The sequence below is a fragment of the Mchenga conophoros genome, linkage group LG23 (assembly GCF_057382185.1).
Source record: "Mchenga conophoros isolate Kocher_MC1m ecotype Shallow Benthic linkage group LG23, M_conophoros_male_GT1.1, whole genome shotgun sequence".
In the NCBI taxonomy this organism is placed as follows: domain Eukaryota; kingdom Metazoa; phylum Chordata; class Actinopteri; order Cichliformes; family Cichlidae; genus Mchenga; species Mchenga conophoros.
The window spans coordinates 51,295,165-51,322,610 of NC_140547.1; the positions used below are offsets into that span (position 1 = coordinate 51,295,165).

The 27,446-nt window shown below is 42.3% G+C and overlaps 1 protein-coding gene across 1 annotated transcript in view; it reads left to right on the forward strand.

Annotated features, from left to right (window-relative positions):
• LOC146548284 (NACHT, LRR and PYD domains-containing protein 3-like) overlaps nt 1-27,446 on the forward strand; it is a 91,907-nt gene that overhangs the window by 54,090 nt on the left and 10,371 nt on the right. Inside the window, exon 3 of the mRNA XM_085266165.1 lies at nt 21,343-22,538. Coding sequence (XP_085122291.1) covers nt 21,343-22,538 — 1,196 coding nt within the window. The remainder of the gene's footprint in view (nt 1-21,342; nt 22,539-27,446) is intronic.

Consider the following 27,446-nt stretch of genomic DNA (forward strand, 5'->3'; position numbering starts at 1 on the left):
AATCAATCAAACATTATCTGTTACTTCTGGAACAGTTTCTGACCTAATTTCTAAAGAGCACCTACACAATTTCGACAAATTTAACCATAACGGGTCCAACCGAAGAAAGTCCAACTTTTTTGTAATCAATTAACCAGTATCAGACTCTAACTTTATCTGGCCTAATCCCTAAGGTCCCTAACTCAATTTAACAGTATTCAAAAAAGCACATCACACCGTTCCAAACGGTGAGGAGACTCTAACTCCTAGCTTATTTCAGGATGCCCTGTACCCCACAGATAAGCCAAACTGAACTAACCCTGTTCGCCGACAGGTCAAGACCGCGCGTCCACGGCCAGGAGGGAGCGTAACCTCCGGGCTATGCGCTTCTTAGCGGACTCTAACCGCCGTTCTATAATAATTTATAACAATTTGAAACACCAGTCAACGCCCTAAAACAAGAGTATGACTAAGGCAAGTGCCACCTAGAGGTCAATGGGGACTCGAACCCACAAACTGACCACTCAGGTCCACTCTATAACCAATTTGGACTCTAACCAACAAAATGACCAATTCCCTATCAAACTACTTGAGACTCTAACTCAATTCCTTGGGACTCGAACCCAGCATTTCTTTCAATTCCTTTTTCAACTTCATTAAAGACTCTTAGCCGACTTTAACTGCATAACACACACGGATCCTCATCAAAATCAAAACAGACCCTCTACCAGTAATTTCAGTGAGTAGACTTTAATTTAGTCATATCCAATTTGGCACACTTTGGAAATAATTCAACAGGTAGTGCCTTACCTTTAGATAAGCCGGCTTATGCCCACTCACATAAGACCACTGGCTCGTGCCTGTCCGTTCGACAACCTCGGACCGTCCAAACTTTTAAATTCCACCCCAATACCACAGGACGAGCCCCCAAAATGTTATGGTTCAAAATATTGGGGATGGAGACAAGAGAAAAAACCACAATAACAACACTGGTCCGGTCGGGTTGAGTCAAACGATGATTTTAATGAACACACGCGTGGGAGATGGACACTGATGCAGACAGCCTCAGATCTCAAAATGGTGGAGCATTGCTCAAACTCTTATAGCCTCTGGTGCCTCCACCTTATCATAAAAAGCCTAAACATTCACATGCTTTCTCTCACACAGCGCCTAAGCTACGACCTTGGCTCCCCGTCTATCTGCTCCTGCTGAGATGGGGCAGAAAACTCCAGTATATTCTGTTCTCTTCTAATCAGACAAATAAGACAATAACTTTCTGTGAACAGTATTTCTTATAACTCAGCAGTATAATGCATCATAAAACAATATCATTCATTCACAACAAGTCAGCAGTTTAATGTAATGCAAATCAGTTTAACTAATGCAATAGTTATCAGCTTCTTCTAATTCAGGAGAATAATGCCAACTAAAACTACATAATAATTCACCATCTTTAATTAGGGGTCTAACATGGCATAAAATAATATTATAATCTAATACGTGTTACGTCATCAAACCGCTTCATCCAAGCACTCAGATACTTACAAAGTTTTGACTGCATTACCTTTAAAATTTGTACGAAGATGAGCATAAAATGAATAAAACTGACATGCTTGCATTTGTTGTGTAGTGCAACAGGTGTATGTGGCTGAGGGATTCCCATGATGCAATGCGTATTTCTTCTTCAGTCACCTTTCCTACTCACTGTGTGTTAATGCAGCTCTCTGCATTGAATCATACCTGTTATTAACCTCTGTCTCTCTTCCACAGCGTGTCTTTATCCTGTCTTCCTTCTCTCATCCCAACCAGTCGCAGCAGATGGCCCCGCCCCTCCCTGAGCCTGGTTCTGCTGGAGGTTTCTTCCTGTTAAAAGGGGGATTTTCCTTCCCACTGTCTCCAGACTGCTCACTCATAGGGAGTCATATGATTGTTGGGCTTTTTCTCTGTATGTATTATTGTAGGGTCTGCCTTATAATATTGTTGTGATTTGTCGCTGAGAAAATAAAATTGAATTGAAAATTGAATTGTGAAGGCCACACCAGAAGCCACACAATTGGGAAGTCAGTAACGTCAGACACCAGCATCTTTATTTTAATTTTAATGCACATTTCCACAAACATAAATAACGACACATGTCCCATAAACTATTTCTGGTTAATGTTTTACTGGTGCTGGAGGTCTGTTGGACTGCTGAGGGTAACTGGAGAGAAAATGATGTGTTGTTTTCACTGGACGTTAAGGCGTCTGGGAAGGGATCTCAGACCATTTACATCCTGGGCCATCTGACCTCAGGAAATCACATGATAAGGTGGGGCCAGGTTTCACAATGAGCTCACCCGAAACCCTGGCTGATTAGGACCCACACCCGCTTTCACACCTTGGCTCATGTGATTAGGTAGAGGATCATCAGGGGTCCTTTGTCCCTCTTTGGGGGGAAACTCCCACTGGTTTTAAGTCTGGGACTCCCCACCATTGACCCTTAGAACTGAAGAAGCTTCTCGGATGAGAGGTGAAACGTCTTCAAGCAACTCAAGAAGTCCAGACGCTTTTCTTTCCAAGCTCCTTAGACTACGATGACCTGGATGACTGAGAACCTTCACAGACTTAAGTATTAAATTAATAGTTGGTTTTCATTCTTTGTTTTTAGATATTTTTTTTCTATTCGTATCCCCTCGTGTATTTAACTGGCCAGTTCAGTCCAATTTACTTTGGGAAATATTTAATCTGAGGTAGGGATGCACCGATACCGGTATCTGGTATCGGCCTCGATACCGCATTTTCTAAAGTACTCGTGAAAAGTTCCCCGATACCGAGGACCGATACCACGGTCTGAGACCTGTCTATGTTTGAGCGGCATGTAAGGGGTTAATCACAGGCGCCGAGTGCCCGCCCCACAGGCCCCGGCTGCATCTCAGAGCTGGGAGAAGGCGAGGCGAGACAAGTCAGCCGTGTGGAACTATTTCAAAGTGAACGAAGACACGAAAACAAAGGCGGACTGCAAATTGTGCTCATCGAAATTGTCCAGAGGAGGCTCAAAAGGTAGTGCATTTAACACAAGTAATTTAATCAAGCACCTAAAATCCCAACACGACAACGAGTATAAAGAGTTTGCCCACGCTTATTTACCCACGCTTATTAGCACAGAGGAGCATAGCTGATGCTAAAGCAGTGGGACGGAAAATAGTTGGGCATTTTAAACATTTTAAACGCCTTAGCCTACTCCCGCCTCGAGGACATTCAGGGACAGCTCAACCAGCCAATAAAGAGACTGCAGCAGGACATACAGACACGCTGGAACAGCACGTATTACATGACATCAGTCCTATTTTTCCACATATTAATACATTTATGAATTTTGTGCAGGTATAAAGAGCGCTTCTTCTCCAACAACACTGCTCCAGAGGCCAAGCTGCACCTGAAGCAGGAGCTTCTAGAGGTGAGGCAGAGGGGAGTCGGGCAGAAGCTGCAGAACCTCCTGCTAAACTGTTCCTCAAGGCCCAGGCTGCCGCTGGCAGCAGGTGCTGCCATTGAGCTCGACACATACCTCGGAGAGGCCCCAAGCCCTCGTGAAGACAGTCCTCTGAAGTACTGGGGTGTCAACAAAATCAGGTTCCCCACTTTGGCTAAAATAGCCTGTAAATAGCTCTCAGCCCCATGTAGCAGTGTGGACAGTGAAAGGCTTTTTAGCTCAGTGTCACACATTATAGATGAAAACAGAAACAGTCTGACTGCTGATGATGCAGAAAAGCTACTTTTCTTAAAAAACCCTGCCACTCACTGTTTCTCTCCATTTAGTGAGTCATCTTAGACTTGATGTTAATACCTACCTCAGTTGCACTGACTGCCACAGTTCTATGTCAGTGGATGTTGTTAGTTTATTCACATATTGTGCACTAAATGGCAAAGATGTTTATTAATGCCCCTTGTGTTGTCCAAAGCGGCAGAGTTTAAAATAAACTGAAAAATACTTGAGTTGCACTGTCACTGTTTAAATTTTTTTATAATTATTTATTCTGTAATATGTTGCATACAACATGCTTTTATTTTAAATAAATGTTCTTAATTCCAAACCAGTCCCTTGTTTGTTTGTTGTTAAATTATAGGACTAAAGCTGTTACCTGTAAATTTAAATCGTGTTTTTATTAAGTACTCGGTATCGGCGAGTACTGAAATGCAAGTACTCGTACTCGTTTCCAAAAAAGTGGTATCGGTGCATCCCTTATCTGAGGTAAACATTTTGCTTTTCATTTGACCCCTGACCTGTCTGCTGTAATGCAGGAGGCAGGTTTATGACCTATACTGCAGCCAGACACCACAGGAAGCCTTCCTCCATGTTTTCTTTACAGTAATTGATTCAGCCAGTTTAAGTCTCCTTTGTTTTTGTGCATTAGATCACTGTGTGGGTTGTGTTGAGTGCTTATGTATTTGTAAGTAGCCATTATGACTTGACTAGTGGTGTTTATCTCTTTTAAGGGTCTAGTATCATCAGTTAATTAGTTTTTACACTTTGCAGGCACTTTGCTGTAAATACAACAACACTGCTGAAAACTCTAATTTAAATAATTACTACTGATGCACCTATCAAATAAACTAACATTTGCACAGGTGTTGAAATGCTGGACTCTTCCTCTCCTAAATCTGTGGCAGAGAAAAAATGTTGCTGGAGTGTTTTTTTTTACATGATATGTAAGAAAAATAAGAAAAAGAAAGAAACCCTGTGATTTTAATGTGAATGCATTACTGACATCTTATGCAAACACACATTGTGCACACCACTTTATCCCTTATTACAACTGCAGCTTTTATTAGTGCATGTTCACGGGACTTCTGATTCTATAGGGTCTTGACAAAAGTCTCTGCAATCAATTGATTACAATCAAGTGATTCAATTGAAACATGGAAATCAGCATTTCACCATTTTATACTATACATACATGTTTTGCTTTCAAGACTGGACAGGAGTGGCATGTGGGCGGCATTGTAGAGTGTGTTGACAGGAGGAAAACTTACACGCTCAGTAAATCACCCCCGTCACTACCTAAACCTCAAAGTCTCTAAACAGGAAGTGCATCTGCATGAAAGCTTCTGTTTTATATGCAGACAGATGACCTTTTGATGTAAAACCTTTCTCTGTATCTAGAGAAACACTTTAACTATATATTCAACTATATAGTTTAACATTTGGTCCGTAACTATCATTTAAAAACAATAAAAAGGTTTAAAAGAATATACATAGGCGGCTATAAAGACTGCAGGTCAAACATCGTGCAGATACAGAAGGACCTCCTGGGGTCCAAAATGTCGCACTATTACAGAGCAATGCTTACAATAGTCTTGCATGGTTAGCCAGTTAGACAGATGCAAATGTTAAAGTGCTAAAACAGACATGTAAATAAAATACAACATCATGTTAGCAGCTTATTGGTATTAATGTCTCTTAAAGCTCTCCATGACCTAGCTGCATCTTAACTCTCTGAGCTGCCACAGTCTTATAAACCCACCCGCTGTCTCAGGTCAGCTGATCAGCTGTTCCTGAATGTTCCCAGGACTGAGCGTAAACTTAGAGGACATCGTGCTTTTGCTGCAGCATCTCTGAAACTGTGACACGATCTGCCTTTAGAGATTAGACAGGCTTCTTCTCTGCCTGTTCTTAAATCACTCCTGAAAACTCATCTCTTCACCCTGACCTTTGACACCTTGTAAGATGTTGGTTTTTAGTTTGAGTTTTTTAGTTTATTTTTGCTGTTTTATCTTGTTTTGAAATATAGGGCTGTTTACATTTTTATGTATTATGTGTTTTATTTTTTTACTGTTATGTTTTATTCTATTGTTCTTAACTCATTTACTGTACAGCACTTTGGTTTTGTCCTGGGTTTTTTAAAGTGCTTTCTCAGTAAAGATGGATTGGATTGGACTGGAAGATAAACACTTTAGTTTGCAGTACTGTGGTGAGTTCACAGTAAAGCACTGTGTTGGACTGGCGCACAGTGATTGTGGCGTTCATGGTCAGTGTTAGGTTACCTCAAGTACAGTGGATTCATTTGCATTTAAGCTGATGATGCTTCGATTAAGTCATCAAATTTCACCTTTATATCAGCTCTATAAGCCAATTCTCAGGATACTGTTAGTGTAGGAAATGGAAAGACAACCAAGATATCTGTGAAACGTCTGCTTACATCTTGAATTCAGCTCCGGTGTATGTGGTAAGTTGTTAATGAGTGACTTTAATTGATTCTTTCTTCAGATGTGGCTATACACTCTACTGAGAATAAGCATACTGTCATGATATGAGTGGATCTTCAAAATAGACATCAAAATAGGTCATGGAGAAAATAAGTAGAAAAAGTAAAGATCTTATTAGGAATAATACTGTTTGGATAATTATAACCATCATAAGCAACCGAATCATCTCAACATGTATTTGCTCAAAAATGTATTTATTACCACAAACATGTATTTAATTATCAACAAAAGGAAAATCAACAGTTTCTAGAACTCCAACAGGGGCAGGACTTGGAGGTACTGGGATTTCAGGAGGCAGCAGAATGGTACACTGGTCAGTGTCATTATTATTGACCTGTGATGGTGGATGGCCTTGGAGGGAGCTGAGAGGTAACTCAGACCTCTTGTCTTCAGGACACGTAAAGCAAACATACTCCTTCTCAGCAGCTGGAGACTTAGAGACATCCCAACTCATCAGCCTCATGCGTTTGGGCATCAAATGTTCCTCTTCATCATTAACAGAAAAAGCAGTAGAATATCTGCGCTTTCTGCAGAGACCTAACTCTGCAGTGGGTGGAGGTCTCGGAGGCAGAGGAACATCGCTAGGACACATGAAAAACGTCACGTCATCATCCAGGGATGAACAATCGTTTTTCAAATCTGGATTAATGATCTTGTCAGTGTCCTTTGCATGAAAGCTGGCATCAGCAGGTGGAGGAACTGAAGAAAATGGAACATCAGAACTCATCAGCCTCATGCGTTTGGGCATCAAATGTTCCTCTTCATCCTCCACAGAAAAAGCAGTAGAATATCTGCGCTTTCTGCAGAGACCTACCTCTGCAGTGGGTGGAGGCACTGGGATTTCAGGAGGCAGCAGAATGGTACACTGGTCAGTGTCATTATTATTGACCTGTGATGGTGGATGGCCTTGGAGGGAGCTGAGAGGTAACTCAGACCTCTTGTCTTCAGGACACATAAAGCAAACATACTCCTTCTCAGCAGCTGGAGACTTAGAGACATCCCAACTCATCAGCCTCATGCGTTTGGGCATCAAATGTTCCTCTTCATCATTAACAGAAAAAGCAGTAGAATACCTGCGCTTTCTGCAGAGACCTAACTCTGCAGTGGGTGGAGGTCTCGGAGGCAGAGGAACATCAGTAGGACACATGAAAAATGTCACTTCATCATCCAGGGATGAATGATCGTTTTTCAAATCTGGATGCATGATCTTGTCTGTGTCCTTCGACTGAAAGCTGGCATCAGCAGGTGGTGGACTTAGGAGCTCACATGCAGGTGCGCTGATAGGTCGGAACATGAAAGCGGGAACTTCATTGTCCAGAGCACAACAGTCTGCACTGGATGAGCGTGGGAGCTTCTCCTTTGCCTGTGGAGGAGGCAGACTTTGACTTTGTGTTGCAGAGGAACATTTAAGTCATCTGACGTTTTGCTCTGTTACATATTATTATTGTTGTTGTTGGATTTTTCTTTAAAAATTCACACGATTTAATGTTTAGAAACAGACACAGTGAAGGGTAACTTACCACAGCTCGAGCCATTTTAGGCGTCTGTCAAGGCAAAGACGCAGGATTTGGTTTCTCTGTGTAAGATTACAGGACAGTTGTCAGTTTCATTTTCAAGTCAGTTGGATAAATTCATATCAAACTTCTCAAACTGTATCATTAAAGCATTGTTTAGGTGGACAAATATGAAAGATATGAAGATAAAAACAGTAACAGCTGGCAATCAAGGGAAAACAACCTCACGAAAAAGGTCTTAATCATTATTGTTTTAAAGTAAATCTTTCAGTCCTTACTTCAGTGATTGTTTGAAGTCTCTGTGCTTGTTGTCAGTCGCAGATTTGTGTAAAATATTTGCAGTTTGTGCATAAAGTTTGCAGGAGCTCCAAAGTTTGTCTGTTCAATACCAAAGTAATGAGGAGACTGAGTGCAGGTTTGGAATCCTCAGTGACAGAAGAATGCAGCAATGTTTGAATTTGAATTTGTTATTGTTTTATTAACAACAACTACCAGGATCATACCATAGCAACACAGTGATGCCCAATCAAATGTCAGGTACAAGGGATAGCCCACATACACATCCAACAGCACAGTAAAGCAATGGGCACCAATGCCACCAGTCAGGCCTTAAAAATACCTGAGTTATATAACAGCACACTGACAGTGTCTCATCCAAAAATATAAAATGTATAAATACAGTTAATATCATTTTCATTTAAATTTTATTTAATTTTCTTCATATAGTGCCAAACAGATGTCTCAAGTCGTCACTGTTACAACATAGATAAACATGAACATGAAATCCATTATTTAATTCTCTTCCATTCACTCCAGTTCAATTCAATAGCTATATAGATGGATAGACAGATACTGTATTATATACTATATTGATTCCAAATGGAGAATTAATGTGTTATATCACCAGGATAATGAATTCAAGTAGTACAATCTCCAATAAACAGACAACACAGTTCAAGTTCAAAGTGCAATATGTGCAGGATCCAGGCTTTATATTGTAAGATGCAAAATGTTTATATATACATAATATTGTTGAAAAAATAAAGAAAGTTAAAAATCAAAATAAGTTTATTGTCACTGTGGCTGATGTGATTGCAATATGAACCCGGAAGCAGACAAGGGAGAGATGGAACTGAATCTTAACAAAAAACAAACCATTTATTAGGTTGAAAAACACGAACAAAAAACAAGGCCCAGCAAACAGGGGCGGAAACTAAAACCTATACTGGGAATAACTCGGTATGACTATGACAACTATGACAAGAAAAACATGAACATGAATCCGAGGAGGTGCATGCGAGAAACTCTGATGAAAAAACATGAACATGAACATGGACCTAAACAGAATCAGGAGATAACCTGAAACCCGGAATAACGTGAACGGAGGAAAACGCACCAACACTGCCCAGAGGAAGACAGCGGACTTAAATACACAGAAGAGAAAGGAGGGAAGTGGAAACACAGCTGACACAAATGAACCTGACACCACAGGGGAAGCAACATGAAACACACTGAACATGGAAACACAACCCTTTCATAATAAAAGACGAAACAAGGAGAGACGTGGACGTGTGATGGGCTGAGTTGCCAAATGGCTGGTAGGCTTTTAGCTAGGCTTTAGCTTCAGCCAAGTGGAAGCTAAATTGGCTAGTCATTCATATGTAAATTAGGTTGTTACCTGAGAATTCTGGAGGGGAGTGGGGGTGTGTGAATGATTGCTGATTTCTAACTGCCAACTGCCTCTTTGTTTGTCTGGGGGGGAGCTGCTAAAAGCGGTGAACTTCCTTTTGTGTTCGTCTTGATGCATTCTCAATCATCCAGGAAAATAAATCTCCAAAAGTCACCAACTTGGAGTGGTTAGTTTCCTGAGCCACAAGGAAACTTGTGTTTCAGTTTGCCATCTTAGGGAGAAGGAGGATCATCACAGTTTTGGTGGTTGTATGAACTTAGAATGCATAAACTAATAATTTGTTTTAATTAAAAAACTTTCCCTCTGTCATTTCCTGAGTGTTTCAAAATAAAAGTCCTCTCTTTCATGTTTTGAATGTGAGGCTGTTCCTGTGATGCCTTCAAATCTGTTTCAGTCTGCAGATTTTTACATTTCAGACCCAAAGTGACTCAAACATTTACTTAAAAGAGGTTTTTGTTCATCTGGGTTTTCCTGCTCAGCAGCGCTAAACAGGCAAAAGCAGAAACACACAAACAGAAAGAAACAGGAAAATATGTGTTTCTGTGAACAATGCAGCAGCAAAATGAAAGACCAGGATTTATTTTTAATGATTGACCAGTGTTGGGTAAGTTACTTTAAATTAGTAACTTTGTTACATTACTAGTTACTTCTATCAAAAGTAACTCAGTTACTTCAAGTTACTCGTTACTTTCAAAGTAACTAGTTACTAGGGAAAGTAACTTTGGTTTTACTCAGAATTCTCTTGTTAATGTGTTGCTTCCATAACTTTGCCAGTCTTCTAGCTTGCTTACCTGCCACAAGTGCACTGTGCCACCTACCAATAGAAAGGAAAAGATAAGGTGCATATTTCCACGAGAGAAATCCCACGCCTGGACCGCCGTTGACCGCCACCATGATTCTAGCCTACGTCACAGCATCATGTGCGCCTTTTACATCCAACACAAAAACTGCAGTCGTGGTGCTGTCGATTGTACTCAGAACTCGGAAATTCTGCCTTCTGAATAGGAAGATGTAGGTAACACCAGACTGCAGATGAGCTGCATACAGGGCTGGACTGGGACAAAAAAATCAGCCTGGGCATTTTGACTAGAGACCGGCCCACCATTATAGCAAAAATCCTAAAGCCTTTGAATGAAAACAAACGCTGTTGTGACAGTGATGCTCACTGTCTTGATGGTGTATATGCATCAATCTATCAATCGTTTGTTGTAAGATTCAGATAATTATTTTTTAAAAGCGAGACATTTTAAATGAGAATAAGAAAGAAAAGTATTTCTTTGTGCCCCCCTCTCCCTGTTAATGCCCTACCTGGCCCCCCTGGCAAAACTTTGCTAGACCCGCCCCTGCACAGTTACCAGCTGTCAGCTACCTAAAAAAGGATCCTGGTGTTATTTGTCTCTCAGAAACAGTTCATAACTTCCCTTCAACTCATTCATGTCACCTAAAAGGTAAACCTGTTTCTCCATCACAGCTCTGATGATTCAGTAAGGACATCTCCTGGTTTCATCTTCATGTTTCCCTCTCACCACATAACCAAACCGACATCATGACCAGCAGCTTTTTTGCAGCTGTGGCTCCAGCAAACATCAGCTGATACTAGAAATTAATATTAAATAAATTCTAACAACAGCTGATCAAGCTTAAACGTGCTGCTGTTGTTTAACGTGAACTCCGCTGGTTTCCTCTTTCTGATGCAAAGTGGGAGATAAACAAACAAGAGAGACGATCAGCTGATCATTGATCAGTTTTCATGATTGAAGTAGAAACGGGAGAGGGAGGGGGAGAGAATGAGAGAAGAAGAGGCAGCTGTGCAGCAAAGACACAGAATAAATCCAGCTTTGTGCCTTTTTCATTGTAGCTGAATTACGGGACTAACTGTTCCTTTTCACCTCAATAAGAAATGCGTAATATTTTCTCTGAATACCAGATGAGACGGTTGGCAATTCTAATAACTTATGAACAAAATAAAGTTCAACATCATTAACTTCATAGCACCCACCCAGCTGTATAGAAACTCTGTCATGCTAGCTAGCACGCAGTACGGAAAAAGTCAGAATAACAAAAATAAACTCCACCTAAACTTGGTTTATATCTGACCCAGAGAGACTGCAGGTCATAACTTCTTACCTGAAGTTCAGTTCACACTTGGACCGGCGGCCGCCTCGGGTCTCTTCTCCTCCTGCCTCCCCTTTCCCTCCTCCACCTGCTGGCTTCCACCACTTGCTAATGTTACTGAATCTGTGGAAGCTCCGCGATAGCCACCACACGAAGTAACGAGTAACGAGCCTATCTAAATCCCAGTAACGAGTAACGCGTTCCTGATTTTAGCATAATAACTAGTTACCGTGCTCGTTACCACAATAATAACGTAGTTACTGTAACGTGTTACTTAATAACGCGTTAGTCCCAACACTGTGATTGACAAAAACATTAAATGATCATGTTTATTTTCACATAAATGTTCCATCGGTCCTTCTTTTAGAATAAGTTTAGAAATGAAAAATACTAATAACACACCAGGAAAAAGCCAACAGCACGAGTCCTGAAAGGCTTAAAGATAAAATAAACGCACAAAGAATGAAACAAAAAGGCACAAAACCTCAAAACAAGAGTGAATTAAATCTGACCGACACACAAAGATGCTAAAAGCCCCAAACATGACCCTGCAGAGGTCATTAATACCTGTGTGTGTGCATGTTTACATGTCTTTGTGGGGACCAAAATGCCCGTCCCCACAAGTTTGAAGACATTTTTGAGACTCAGAATGTGGTTTTAGTGTCAGGGACAGTCAGGTCAGGGTTAGGCATTCAGTCTTAATGGTTAGAGTAAAAGGCTGAGGAGAGCATGATGTCAAATAGATGTCCCCACAAGGATATGAAAACACAACCGTGTGTGTGTGTTACTGTGAATTTGTGAGACAAGTGAAGATTTCAGAATCAGTGAGAAATGTTTCACTTCCTGTTGGTGAAGAAGAGCAGACTCCTCTTCAGCCACAGAAATGAAGAAGCTTTTATTTTGTCAGCCTGACAAACACGAGCTCAGCCACGAGCAGAGGCGACCCTGCAGAGGTGAAGGTCACAGTCAGAATCAGCGCCAGAGAACCGCACAAGGACGGCCTCATTGGTCACGGCTGAGTTCATTATGTGATGGTAACAAGCTGATTATTACAGAACAGGAAACACACGTCTGCTCATCAAACACCAGCTGCTGCTGCTTTTATCAGTCTGACAACAAAACCTCACAAGAAAGAAGTTTTTATGAGTTTGCAGCGTTCCTCTAAACTGAAAACTAAAACAGCCTGAAAATGGGAACACGCACCCACACTCGAGAGTCGGGCAACTTAAATGTGTTTGTCTTCATCTGTAGTCACGTTTCATTGGCTGGAAATGTGCTAACTGGAATCATTCATGAGTCCAGATGAACAAAAACAAGTGTTTACTGCTCCACGCTGCACGAATCTGAATCAAAATCACTCAGACGCGCCCACGTAGGCATTCCACTAAAACCATGTGACCACCTTCACCTTTAAACCTGTCGTGAATATAAATTTAGACTTTTCACTTTATTTTGAAAGAACAGATTTGCAGGAAGTGCGGCTGCTGCAGAAACTCTTCACTTTTCACTGGCTTTAATCTTGAAGGTTTCTCCAGATGTGGAACATTCATGCTAAACATTCAACATCTGACGACCGTCTCCGTGTAAAACACTGACAAACTCAAACTTTATACGGTAACTGACAGATTTATTCCTCCATTTTCAGGCATTTCACAATGAACTTGGATTAGTTTGATGATTTTATTCACGTTGGTGAATAAAACCAGCCAAGAGGCTGATTCCTGCAGAGGAGGAGGCAGAGTGGAGGAATCTGCAGGTTCTGTCTCTAACACACAACCAGAGCTTCAATCATAACGAGCACATAATAAAACCATGATCCCCCCTGATCGACTCTTTTAGCCTGTTTCCTCTGGATCGAACAGGATCTAACAAACCCCAGCTTCTGCTGGGACACTGGTCATCATGGGAGGAAAAAGATGGCTGCCGTGTTGCCGTTTCCTGTCTTACACCAGCATTATACTTCCTGTATCTGTGGGTCTGAGTTTTTAATCAGAGGATGAACTTAAAGCTTTCAGTCTGCTCTACAACCCACCACCTATCCACACGTCTGCTAAGTGGACTGGAAATCAGTAAAACTTCTACCAGACTTTAGTAAATATTGCATTAAGATGAGCAGACAGATTTTAATCTCAGCATCGTGCACACAGATTTTTCAGGACACTGGAAGAGTTCCTGCCGTGGATTTAGATGTTAGTGTTGTGTGGATGATCCCATTCTGTGATCTTTGTGTTACTAACACTGATGACACCACCGTTATTGGACTCATCTCGGACGGGGATGAGTCTGCCTACAGGAGGGAGGTTGAACGTCTGGTGTCCTGGTGCAGCCACAACAACCTGGTGCTGAATGCCCAGAAGACAGTGGAGATTATTGTGGACTTCAGGACGCACACAGCTCCACTCCCCCCCATCATCCTGACTGACACCCCCATCACCTCTGTGGACTCATTCCGCTTCCTGGGTACCACCATCACCCAGGACCTGAAGTGGGAGCCCACCATCACCTCCGTCATTAAGAAAGCCCAGCAGAGGATGTACTTCCTGAGGCAGCTGAAGAAATTCAACCTGCCAACACGGACGATGATGCAATTCTACACTGCAATCATCGAGTCCATCCTCACCTCCTCCATCACTGTGTGGTACGCTGGAGCCACTATCAGGGACAAACAGAGACTGCAGCGTGTTGTGCGCTCTGCTGACAAGGTGATTGGCTGCAGACTCCCATCTCTGCAGGACCTATACACCTCCAGGACACTGGGGCGTGCAGCTCGGATCTCAGCTGACCCTTCTCACCCTGGACACAGTCTGTTTGACCTGCTCCCCTCAGGCAGGAGGCTCCGGTCCATTCGCACCAGAACCTCTCGCCATAAGAACAGTTTCTTCCCCTCTGCTGTTGGACTCATGAACAATAACCGTATGACTGTTCCCACCACTAACACATGACCCTATGCTGTGTTCACTGCATCATTCCATGTTTGGCACTGATCACCACCTGCACTCATGTATATATCATGTATATATCTATCTACTTAGCACTTTTAATTCTTATTCTTATTTTTATTTTCATGTCTATTTAAGCGTAATTTATGGCAGTATGTTTGCACTGAAGCACCGCAGCAATTTCCTAATGTTGTAAACCTGCTCAACATTTGGCAATAAAACCCTTTCTGATTCTGATTCTGATGCTTTTACACTTTAGGACCCTCGAGACCTCTGCTGCTCAGCCGTCCTGATCGCTGCCTCCACTTTAACCAGAGGCTGTAACCTCTGATCATTTCACCTGCACCGGCAGTAAAACTCTTCTCCACAACCAAACGTGCCATAAACCCATCACAGCTTCATCATCAGCTCAGTCTCAGCAACATGCAGACGACCGAGCAGCAGAAACTCTGCAGGGAACGTCTGAAGTCTGTTCTTCAGTTTTCCCAGCTCACTGTTTATTGAACATGAGACAGAAAAATAACTTCACCTTTAATGTGAAACTTTTATCGCCTGTGACATGTTTGCAGGAAGTTTTCATGCTGTGATTTAGTGTCACATCCATAAATATCACACAAGGTAAAAACTACAAGTCCCAGCATCCTCTGTGTTTAGGGAGGAGCAGTGAAAGTGAAAGTGTTGCTCCTCCGTTCAGAGCAGCAGGAGGAGGAAGGTAGAGCTGAGGCAGGTGAGTGTTAACATGAATATGTTTCTTCTTATGACATAAAATAATTCCACGCTGTTCGTGTCTGTGGGTGAAACGTGAGGCCGGTCGGCTCCTCTGAGCGCTGGTTTCCTGTAAGTAGAGAGGAAGTGAGTTTAGCTGAGAGAGCAGGAGGAGAGTGAGAGCTGTGCTGAGGCAGGTGAGTGTTAACACCGCTCTGACATTACTGTGTCTCTGTGGCGGGAACAACAGGCTCCGTCAGTGGAGGCAAAAATAATCAGACTTTGGTTTTTCAAAGGAAACTACTTTATGTTGGGAGAAGCCGCGCGCTCATTGGATAACGACTTGTCAATCTCAAGTTATTAGCCAATGAGCGCGCAGGTTCACAGTAAGACCCGCCCTTATCACGACGGGTTTTAAAACTAAAATGGCGACAGAAACTCTGTGAGTGGAGTTCAGGCTGACTTTATGAAAGTGCGACGTTTGAGCCACTTCCTGTTCTCAGTCCCGGCGTCCTGATCACCGAGGTTTCTGTTGCTCTGATGTCTGATATTGATTATATCGGTAAACAGGCTGTAGGCAGAAACATCAGGTCTGATCTGAAAATCCCTTCAGAAACAAACTTTAAGAGTTTTATGTCCGTGAGGCTGTAAAACTGTAACGTGTCCTGTGATCCATAAACACTCTGTGATGAATAATCTGAAGTCATTTTGAGCCTGACAGTAGTTTCCTGTCACAGAGCAGAAGCTGCAGGCAGTTTTTGGCACCTTTATATTTAATTTATTCCAAAATAAATCAATAAAGTTAGAAAAGAACTCTCAGTGACATTAAAAATCTATTTTTAAAGACAGATGTGACCAAGTGCAACAAATATAAGATGAGATGTTTACAGATATTTGAAGTATTGATCATATGTAGAACACAGAGCAGGTCCAATAACAGAGTCATCCTGCTCACAAACAGCAGTTTGGTTTCATGAGCTCACTTCCTGCAGTGATCCTCAGCTTCTCTCCAAAGGAGCCGTAACATGTGGGCTCCTCACCATGATGATGATCCCAAACACACTGAGTTCCTTCATCCACCTGATCATGTACTTATTAAATAATGTGATGGTTTTGGTGTTTTTTAAAGACTTTGAGCCTCTAAAATAACTGGTTTGGACTTTAGGGCCAAAGCTCCAACATTAGAAAGCCGTCAGTGTGATGCTTCCAGTACAACAGCACCTCTGAGTGTGTGTGTTTACCTCTCAGACTAACTCCACCCTGACATCAAGAAGATGGAGGAAGAGGACGGAGCAGCATCTCCAGCATCCAGCTGTGTGTCTGTGAGGAGTGACGGGGTTACACAAACACCTCCACCTTACAGTCATGGACCTGCAGCAACAATGTAAGAACACTACTAACTTTATTAGTCATTTCAACATAACCATGACAGAATCATTGATCTGTGATTGGTTCAAACTGTTTGATCTGAGTTTGATTTTTATTGACTTGTTTTCTTGCTAAGATCTGAACTCTGTAAGTTTAAGTGAAGTCAGTGCAGCAGAATCAGAGAGAAGAGCTGAGAACAAACTGAGTTCATTCAGAGACAGAAAAAACCGCTGATGATTGGCTGACCTGTCAGCGTTATGAGGCAGACACAATATCACAGAGGGATCAGCTGATCATATGGCTGTCAGAGAGAACTGATCAGTTATTGATGTTTGTGTTTGCAGAGGTCAGAGGTCACAGTCTCCAGTATCCAGCTGTGTGTCTGTGAGGAGTGACAGGTCCAAAAACACACCTCCAGAGTTCAGTCATGAACCTGCAGCAACAATGTTCTTCAATCATGGAGCTCAGCTGACCATGTAAGAGAGCTGCTGACTCAGAGTTCAAAGGTTGTTTCTATAAATGTTCTGCCAGTGACATCATAACTTAACCTAACACTGGTCTGTGTATGAAGTATCATTTAGTGGCCGTTGTTAAAGTTGTATAATGATGATGCTAGTTTGGGGTGTATTTTCCTGCTGATGCAAATGCATCTACTTTGCCCTTTGTCTGGTGCTTTGGACAAAGACGTCCAATGAAACTCAGAACAACACAGTTTGCACCACCAGCAGGCAGAGGAAGTGGCTGACATCCAGAAATCCTACCAGTGGCTGAACAAAGCTGGACTGAAAGACAGCACAGAGGCACTAATCATGGCAGCACAGGAACAAGCTCCGAGCACAAGACCCATAGAGCCCGGGGTCTACATGGCTCTTTTTGGGGGGGTTGTGTTGTATTAATAGTGACTTTGTTTCTTTGGACCAAAATCTTTTGTTTTTCAGTTCAGTTGCAACATTGACTAACACTAATGCAGGGGTCGGCAACCTGCGGCTCTTTAGTCCTTACAGTGCGGCTCCTCGTGGTTTGGGAAAATAAATTAGAAGTATTTAGCTGAAGTGTATTTTATTTATGTTCTTTTTTAACTTGTAGTTCTAAATTGGAAGATTATTGTGATATTGAAATATAAAAATAAAATTATATTTTTTTATTTTTTCATCGTTCAAATAAGCGTCACACTCGTGGAAGCCGGTGTACCCGCCGAAACGCCGTGCATTTATCGAGACTTTCAGCCCCAGGAAGGCCAATTATGGATCTTCGGATCCACATTATGTCAGCAGCTGTTCTCCACCGTGAACTATGTTAAAAACAAACACCGCTCACGCCTCACAGACGACAGCTTACAGTCCTGTAAAGATGAAAGTGACTTCGTACAGCCCCGACCTGCAGACGCTGTGCGCAGAGGTTCAGGAGCAGAAGTCCCGTTGTAAACATATCACGGCAGACCCGACGATGTTTGCATGAACACGCTTTTCAGCTTCTCTTTATTGACCACTTTTCACACACGGTTGCTGTACGCACACAGCCGGCTGTAGCTTTGCAGCTCACAGCCCGACACACACCAACACAACAGCACAGACGTTAAGGCGGCGAGGCGTGATTGCCGCTCAGGTGCGTCCACCTCGCCGCTGCAGACCACGCCCCGCCACACACATTAACCAGGTAAAATACATATTTAGGCAGAATTTTGCAAATATCTATTTTTCATCTTTCAGCAGCATAGAGCTTTTTTTCAAATTATTTTTTTAAAAGTCAGGTCAAGGCTCCAAAAGCCCAAAGGAGATATAAGGGTGGCGGCTCACAGCAGTTTTTGTTTGCTACATCATTTTAGTTCAGCTGGGTGTCTTTCCTTTGGTTATATTTCTTTAAGAGTTCAAATGTGTTCATTACATAAATAACATGTAATTTTCTCTGTAGCACTTCATGGATTTCATAAGCAACACACCTTAGTTGTTCACACAAAGCATAAAGGTAAAAAACAGTATATACAGTGTTATCTTCATTCTAGATGTCAAAAAGTATTTGTGGCTCCCAGTGTTTTCTTTTGCGTGGAAACTGGCTCCAAATGGCTCTTTGGGTCCTGAAGGTTGCTGACCCCTGACCTAATGGTATATTTTTTTTAGCTGGATCGTTCTATAAAAACATGAATCAAATCTGAGAAAAGTTTCCACCTGACCTGTTGAATGTTATTGAAGCCAGAAGTTTGCCTTCATACTGTGTTTCTTGCATGCCTTTTGTGGTGTACTAATTGATGTGAAATGAATGCAATGTGGTTGTGTTTGCAGAGGTCAGAGGTCACAGTCTCCAGTATCCAGCTGTGTGTCTGTGAGGAGTGACTGGTCCAAAGACAAACCTCCACACTTCAGTCATGAACCTGCAGCAACAATGTTCTTCAATCATGGAGCTCAGCTGACCATGTAAGAGAGCTGCTGACTCAGAGTTCAAAGGTTGTTTCTATAAATGTGTTCTACCAGTGACATCATAAATGATTCCTAATGGTGGTCCGGGTACGATAATGCTAGTATTAATCGTAGTAGTAATGCAATCCAAGGTAATGATTTCTTCTCTGCTGCTGTGAACGTCTCTGCAGCCGTCTGTACTCTAATCTGAGACAACTGTTACTGACAGAAACCATCACATCATCCAGTTTGTGTGTTTGCAGCTGCTTAAAAGATTTTAAACAGATTAATCAGTAATTCATGTGATGTGTTTGTGTTTGCAGAGGTCAGAGGTCACAGTCTCCAGCATCCAGCTGTGTGTCTGTGAGGAGTGACTCGTCCAGAAACAAACCTCCATATTTCAGTGATGAACCTGCAGCAACAATGTTCTTCAATCATGGAGCTCAGCTGACCATGTAAGAGAGCTGCTGACTCATTTACGGGTGTTTGAAATTCTGTGACCACTTTGTAATTTTAGTTTATATTTTAAAGTGTTTTTATTTGTAGTTGCCTGTATTTTTATTACACTGTGTGTAACGTGGTGGTTTGTGCTGTTTGGGATTGTTTTGGTGTATTTGTGTCAGAACATCAGATAAATGATTTCATCACATTTTAAAAGAAAGTATCAGGATAATAATCTGAACTGAGTCATCAGAAATAGAAAGATGGTCTCAACAGGCCACTGAGCTGATCTCCAAAGAAATGCAGAAGATTGAAGAGTCCGAGGCTGTTTATTTGTCACAGGCATCGTCATACACGTACAACACAGTGAAATGTGCTGAGCTGCTCCTGTGACTGGACAAAACATTAGAAACAATCATTAAATGAAATAATGAAACATTGTGCAGATGTAATGTTAAAGTGCTTTGTGCCACATTAGCACAGCATGTACTGACAGAGCAGTGCAAGCAGAACAAAGCAAATGAGCAAAGTGATGTAAACAGAGTGACTGAACAGAGTGAGCAGAGTAATATCAGCAGTAATGAAGCAGCAGGATCAGTGTAGCAGCGTGTGACGTCATAATGAATCAGGTATGATCTGAAATATGACAGTGAGACAAGAACATGATGTAAGGTCCTGTTTAAACCCTGATGGTGATGCTATGAGGGGAGCATGTTCTGATTTAGGACTTGGATGGTCTGAGGATAGAAGCTCCTCTCTGTTTGTGTCCTGATGGTGCAGAAGCTTCTGCCTGATTGGCTCTGTGATGAAGGCTTTTACTGTGGAGTTTGTAGGCTGATCACTCTGTGTTTAATAAGACAGGCAGGAACAGCAAAGGAAACTTGGATTCTGAACTCAAACACAAGTTTCTCCACTTTGACTTTTCTCTGTGACCATCAGAGCTTCTGCACAGTGTCATCAAATCTGGATGTTTGTCACTGACAGTCAATGATTTTAGTGATAAAGAAATGTGTTCACAGAGGGAGGAAGAGGAAGAGGAGTGGTGTCTGTGAGGAGGAGCAGCTGTCCTGCTGTGCTTTGTGTCAGGACGTCCTGAAGGATCCAGTCTCTACCAGCTGTGGACACTGGTTCTGCAGACAGTGCATCTCCTCATACTGGGACCAGTCTGCTTCATCAGGAGACTGGTCCTGTCCCCAGTGTGGAGAAAGATCCAGAAGCAGAGCTGGACTGCAGACAGCCAGTCAGAGCAGCTGTGTACAAAGTAAGACTGAACATCTGTCTGCTGATGGACTCATTTCTGAAAACTGGACTTCTTGTTGTTGTTCAGACATTGAAGAGTTTTCTTTCTGTTTTTCTTTCTTTCAGCAGATGTTGGTCTGCAGGAGGTTTTAGATGAACATAAGATCAGTCTGAGGAGGAGATGTGAACGTGTGACTGAAGGAAGTGATGAAACAGGAAGTAGAACCCTCCTCAACAGGATCTACACTGAGCTCTACATCACAGAGGGACAGAGTGAAGAGGTTCATAGCCAACATGAGGTGAGGCAGCTGGAGACAGCTTCCAAGATGGACGCCCTCCATGACACTCCAATCAGGTGCCAGGACATCTTTAAAGCCTTACCTGACCAACAGAGACCCATCAGAGTGGTTCTGACCAACGGCGTGGCTGGTGTTGGAAAAACCTTCTCAGTGCAGAAGTTCACTCTGGACTGGGCAGAGGGCTTGGAGAACCAACATGTCAGTGTGGTGGTTCTGCTTTCATTCAGGGAGCTGAACCTGATCAGAGAGGAGCAGTGCAGTCTTCTGGAGCTGCTCCATGTTTTCCATCCAACATTACAGAAGGTCACAGCAGAGAAGCTGGCTGTCTCTCAGCTTTTGTTCATCTTTGACGGCCTGGATGAAAGCAGACTTTCATTGGATTTCACCAACAGGAAGCTGCTGTCTGATGTCACACAGAAGTCATCAGTCAGCCAGCTGCTGACAAACCTCATCCAGGGGAATCTGCTTCCCTCGGCTCTCGTCTGGATAACTTCCCGACCTGCAGCGGCCAATCAGATCCCTCCTACATGTGTTGACAGGCTAACAGAAGTACGAGGCTTCACTGACGCCCAGAAGGAGGAGTACTTCAGGAGGAGATTCAGTGATGAAGAGCTGTCCAGCAGAATCATCTCCCACATGAAGACATCCAGGAGCCTCCACATCATGTGTAGAATCCCAGTCTTCTGCTGGATCACTGCTACAGTTCTGGAGCACATGTTGACTACAGAGCAGAGAGGAGAGCTGCCCAAGACCCTGACTGACATGTACTCACACTTCCTGCTGGTTCAGACAAAGAGGAAGAAGAACAAGTACCACGAGGGACATGAGACGAGTCCACAGGAGCTGACGGAGGCTGACAGGGAAGTTCTTCTGAAGCTGGGGAGGCTGGCGTTTGAACACCTGGAGAAAGGAAACATCATGTTCTACCAAGAAGACCTGGAGCAGTGTTGTCTGGATGTGACAGAGGCCTCGGTGTACTCAGGAGTTTGTACAGAGATCTTCAAAAGAGAGTGTGTGATCTTCCAGAAACCAGTCTACTGCTTTGTTCATCTGAGCATCCAGGAGTTTCTGGCTGCAGTCTACATGTTCCACTGTTTCACCAACAGGAAGTCAGAGGTGCTGAAGAACTTCTTGGGAAAAAAATACAAAGAGTCATCTCTGGACAATTTTTTGATGGAAACACTAATAAAATCCTTCAGGAGTAAAAATGGTCGTCTGGACCTGTTTGTTCGCTTCCTTCATGGCCTCTGTCTGGAGTCCAACCAGAGACTCTTAGGAGGTCTGCTGGGTCAGACAGAGAACAGTCCAGAAACCATCCAGAGAGTCATCAAGAATCTAAAAGGAAGGAAGACAAAATCCTCTCCTGACAGAAGCATTAACATCTTCCACTGTCTGATGGAGATGAACGACATCTTATTATCTCAGGAGATCCAAGAGTTCCTGAAGTCAGAGAACAAATCAAAGGAACTCTCTGAGATCCACTGCTCAGCTCTGGCCTTCATGCTGCAGATGTCAGAGGAGGTTCTGGATGAGTTTGACCTGCAGAAGTACAAAACATCAGCAGAGGGACAACGTCGACTGATTGCAGCTGTGAGGAACTTCAGAAAGGCTCGGTGAGTCCAGATGTGATCATTAATATTATCAGTTGGTGATAGTTTAGTTACTCAGTCACACAGTAATAAATTCTTCTTGTTGTTTTCATGCTTTTAAAAATGTTTTGTTTTTTATCAGAACACTACATTTGTATTATTCTGGCAGAGACCTTGGTAGGAGAGTGCACCTTCACATGTATGTGGGTGTGTAACTGTGAGCTTTTCACCACGTCGTCGGTTTTTAGTCTTACGCTGAGTTTGCAGTCTGACATGTTTTATCTGTGTGCTGTTTCCGCTTGGTCGTGTTAACACGGTGCAGCAGACAGTAATGAGACTGTTGCTCATGTCTGTGCTGCTGTTGGTCTGTTAGCATTGCTCCTTAGGAGAGAAGACTGAAGTGAGACTTTACAAAGAACGTGTTTGTAGTAAAGTGAAACTGTGTGAAACAGTGAAGATGGTCCAAAGCAGCCTCTGTTTGTGCTTCTGATCACTGCTCTTTCTGTCTGATGTTAGTGCAATCAGAGCCCAGATAAAGACAATTTCTTAATTTTTCCAACTAATTATTGAACGTGTGAACAATCACATTATCTGTGACATCATCACCATCAGCATATGTGCTCCAGTTCTTTAGTTTTTCTTTCCTCTGTACTAAAGAGCTGAGATGGACAGCAGTGTGCCAGCATACATCCAAAATTAGAGTCAAAGGTCACTGCAGGTCATTATTTTTATACTGTCACCACTCGTGACTCCGCCCCTTTACAACAAAAGTCACACAAACAGCGTGTGAGGTCACGAACACACCACAGCATCACCAAGTCACAAGGACGAGGCTCTGACAGGGACGACTCACAGCAGGAAGAGGTCAGTCTGTGCCCGTTGGCAGAGTGTTGGGCGTGATCACGTCGTATCTGCATTATTTGGTACGATCATCATAGAAATGATCAGAAATCATCACCAGACGAGAAGCTGAGCTTTGATTACTTGATGCCAGCATCATCATCATCATCCCTGGTGGTTGGTGACGTGTAGCAGCAGTGAGTGGGCCAGAGTGATTTGTTTTTCTTAAAGTGGATTGTTGAGTCATTCTGGCTCGTTTTGGTTTCACAGCCATCCTCCTCACCTGGATGCTGACTTGCCACTTAGTGAGAGCTCTGTGGAGATCTTCAGGTTCGCCAGTATAGTCGAGAGTCACTTTTATTCTTTTGGGACCCGACGCTGGAGATGTGGAGCTCACAGGGGCCTTACTTGCCGAGTTCTTCAGCGTGATTTCTCCACGGTGAACAGGTTTACCGTGGAGCACAAGAAAGCTGACCTTATTGCTTCGATGGAAACGGAGTAAGGCCGAGTTTTAGGACCACGGTTAGAAAAATATTCCCGATCATTTTAAGATAAAGTCGAGGTTAAAGTCAAAATTGTATTTGGAGAAAAAAGTTGAAATGTGGAGATTTGATGTTTCAAGACAAACTGCCAGGTTTGCTGTCCCCTCTACAAAACGCTTTGTTTAGATGAGTTAGTGAAACAAAGTGATCCACCGTCTTATGATAATAATAATAACTTTATTTATAAAGCGCTTTCAAACAAAGTGCTGAACCAATATTTCATCATCCAGTTTTGCAGCATCCATCCTCTTTATTGTATGAAGGTGGAACCATCGATAACCTCGCATCCGTCCATTACAAGACATTTGATTTTGTACAAATCTTCCAGATTTGTGTTTTTCAGCTTTCTGCACCATCCTTTCAGCATCTTTATACTTTTCACCACACTGTGTTTATATAACACATGGATGTGTAACAGGAATCATTTCCCTTTTTTAGCTAACACCACTGCTGAAGTTTCACTGACTCAGAGAGTACAGCAACTGTGGCACTTTGTCCTGAAACAGCAAATCTCCACAGTTCTTCATTTTCACCTTTAATGTTGAAATTAAGGACATTATTTTTTCCTTAATGTGGCATGGGCCTTCTGTATAACAGAGACCCAGCAGTAACTAGTGAAGCCCAGTGTGAGGGTCTCTGTCTTTAAAATAATGAGAGCTGGTGATAAAGTGGTGGTGAGGGAATCACGGCTGAGATTGAACTTCGATCCGCCTCCCTGCATCCTTTTTACTTACCAAGAGAGTTTCCACAGATCCTTGTTACTGATGTGTACGTTCAACTGAGGGCGAATGTGGAAGTTGCCACTCAGACCACAGTAACGTCACACCAGACGCTCCCAGTTTATTTTGTCATTTTAATCAATGTACAGTTGGGAGGTCGCTCGCTGACGTTTGTTATGGCTCCATCAAGGAACCTAATAAATCTTTCTGTGGAGCTCTCTGTGGCATGTTTGACTGAAATGTGTTTTATTTGGTTCCCGTCATGAAATCTGTCTTAAAGAGAACTAAACCTCAGTGCTGGTTCTGGTGTGGTCAGCGAGTCCATCCAGACCCTTCAAGACTGTTTTTCTTGGACTGATTAGGACTTATTTCAAAATGCTTGTGTGACTTGGATAAATTTACAGACTGTGACAGCGAATATTCATTTTTGTGAGGACCTCATAATCCCAAGAGGGTAATTTGTATATGTCCAAATGATAAGCTTTGGAAAATATTATTAATTATTAATGCCTGAGTTTCAGAGTTCCTGAGATTTGGGAGGAATCTATTATTGTGTCTAAATCTATAAATATTTTTGGCCTGTTGCTTGTTTTGTAATCAAAACCTGAGAAACTTTTGTGTGCCAAAAACAGAACGTCCTCCTATTGGCTTATAGAACATGCAGGGGTGTGTGCACTGTGCTCCACATAGTTATGAAGATCTTGATTAACCACATTAGCGTCACATTAGTAACTTTGTCCTCGACAGCTCGGCCATCTTCAGAACCTGCCCGGGAATTGAACTGCACATGTGCACTGGCTCCAGACGTGGGGTTGTCCTGCATAGTCAGTGGTGTCAGTAGATCATTAAGTAAAATAATATATAACTCAGGCACGTGCAGAGGGGGGGGGGGGCTAGAGGGGCTTGAGCACCCGCCCCTTTCCTGATGGGTGCCCAAGGTGCCCTTTTGTTGAGGCAACTTTTTAAAAAAAAATTATTATTTTTTTTTATGTGTGTGTGCGTGCGGAGTCCTGTCTGTGCCCCTCAACAATAATATTTAACTATTAATCACAGTTTTGCTAAATAAAAGGATCTGGCTTGCATCAGTCACATGATCACATTTAACCAATGATCGCCCTCGACGGCAGAACGCGCTGGTTACGAGCCGGGAACGAGCTCACAAAGAGCACGCGCATTTGTTGCGGTCCGGAGCTGTAAGAGAAACACAAGTTAACTCAGAGACACAGACTGATGCGACAAACCCAGTAAGTAGCTGTACAGCGTACACTGCAGTGTGTAGCACACAGGAGTATTAGCTTATTACGTACACGTTGGTAAGTTGTCTTGTGGCAATTTGACGAACTGAAACAAACGAGCGTGCTGTGTGTGCAACAGCGCGACAAACATTACCTGTCCTTTTATTAACTGCACAAGTAGTGCTGGTCACAGCTGCTAGCTCACTGGGTAAGGCTGTCATAGGTCTGTAGCTCTGTCACCGTTTTAGGGAACATATTTAGTTTTAAAGTATTTAGAAAATAGTTTTAAAGTAAGTTTCCGGGCTTTTCCTGCCTTTCTGGAGGGATTATATTTCACTAAAAAACGATCTAATATGCATGTCCACATAATAATTATTATAATTATAATATATTAAAAAAACACACGCTGTATTTTAAAGAACATACATTAAGAAGCAGATTATATTAGATTTATATTTTAAATAAGACAAAATTTGGATTTTACAGCAGTAAAATGATTGTATCTCTATACATGTAATAAGCTTTGCCCTGCACAGAGTGGATAGTGAAACAAATGGAATCATCATAAATACATTATTTCATATTTATTACTTCCCCCTCCTCATTGCTTTATTATTGTAGCTCTAGTAATAAATAATAATGTAAGGATTCTGGATCAGCACCATGATGCCCATAGTATATACAGTATTCTGAAGAAGGTCTAAAATGTCACTGTGTGTGCGTGCATGTGTGTGTTTTATGTATATGGATTTTTTTTTAAATTATTACTCATGATATAACATTGTCTAGACATGGCTGGTAAGGACATGAGGAGGAAACAGTAGGAGCTGTGTGAGGCTACTAAAGGCAGTGCTATAACATTTTTCTGTCATCATTTTATTATAGATTAAGTGCTGGAGTTGTTAGGTGTGGATAATTAGATTATAGTTTATTGCAATAGCAAGTTGTGCCTTGTTCTCACATAGACAGCAAGTGAAGAGTGATATATGAAATGATGGGATGGAAGGAAGAAGAGAAGCAAAGAGTGATTCACAGTCAGAGCCTAATTTCTTTCTCACAGTTTTTCGTTGCCTTATGGTTCCAAGCGCTGTCACCAATCTTTGCATTTTGTTATTATCTCATGACACTTGTTTAATCAGCTACCATCTCTCCTATGGACTTTTTAATGTCTAGAGTCTCAGATAAACACAGCCCTGCCCTTCCCATATTAGATTCTTGATGAATGTGTGTTGTTGTTATTCAGCCTGGTTCAATGTGCCCCTTTTTAACTTTGAGCACCCGCCCCTTTAAACTTCTCTGCACGGCCCTGATATAACTAGTAGGGGTGCAACGATATTCGTATCGATATTGAACTGTTCGATACAGTGTTTTTGGTTCGGTACGCATATGTATGAACAATACAAAATTTGTAATTTATTTTATCAACTTTCCTTCTGACGATGCTGTCTGTGTTGAGCGCTCAGTGAATCTGCGTTCGACAGCATCATCAGAAGGAAGAGCACAGGGCAAGCTAGCGAGACAGAAGTTAAGCTCTCCTTGCAACATGGCAAATTGAACCTCCCCCACCCTCATTCAGATCTGGCGTTTGGAATTATT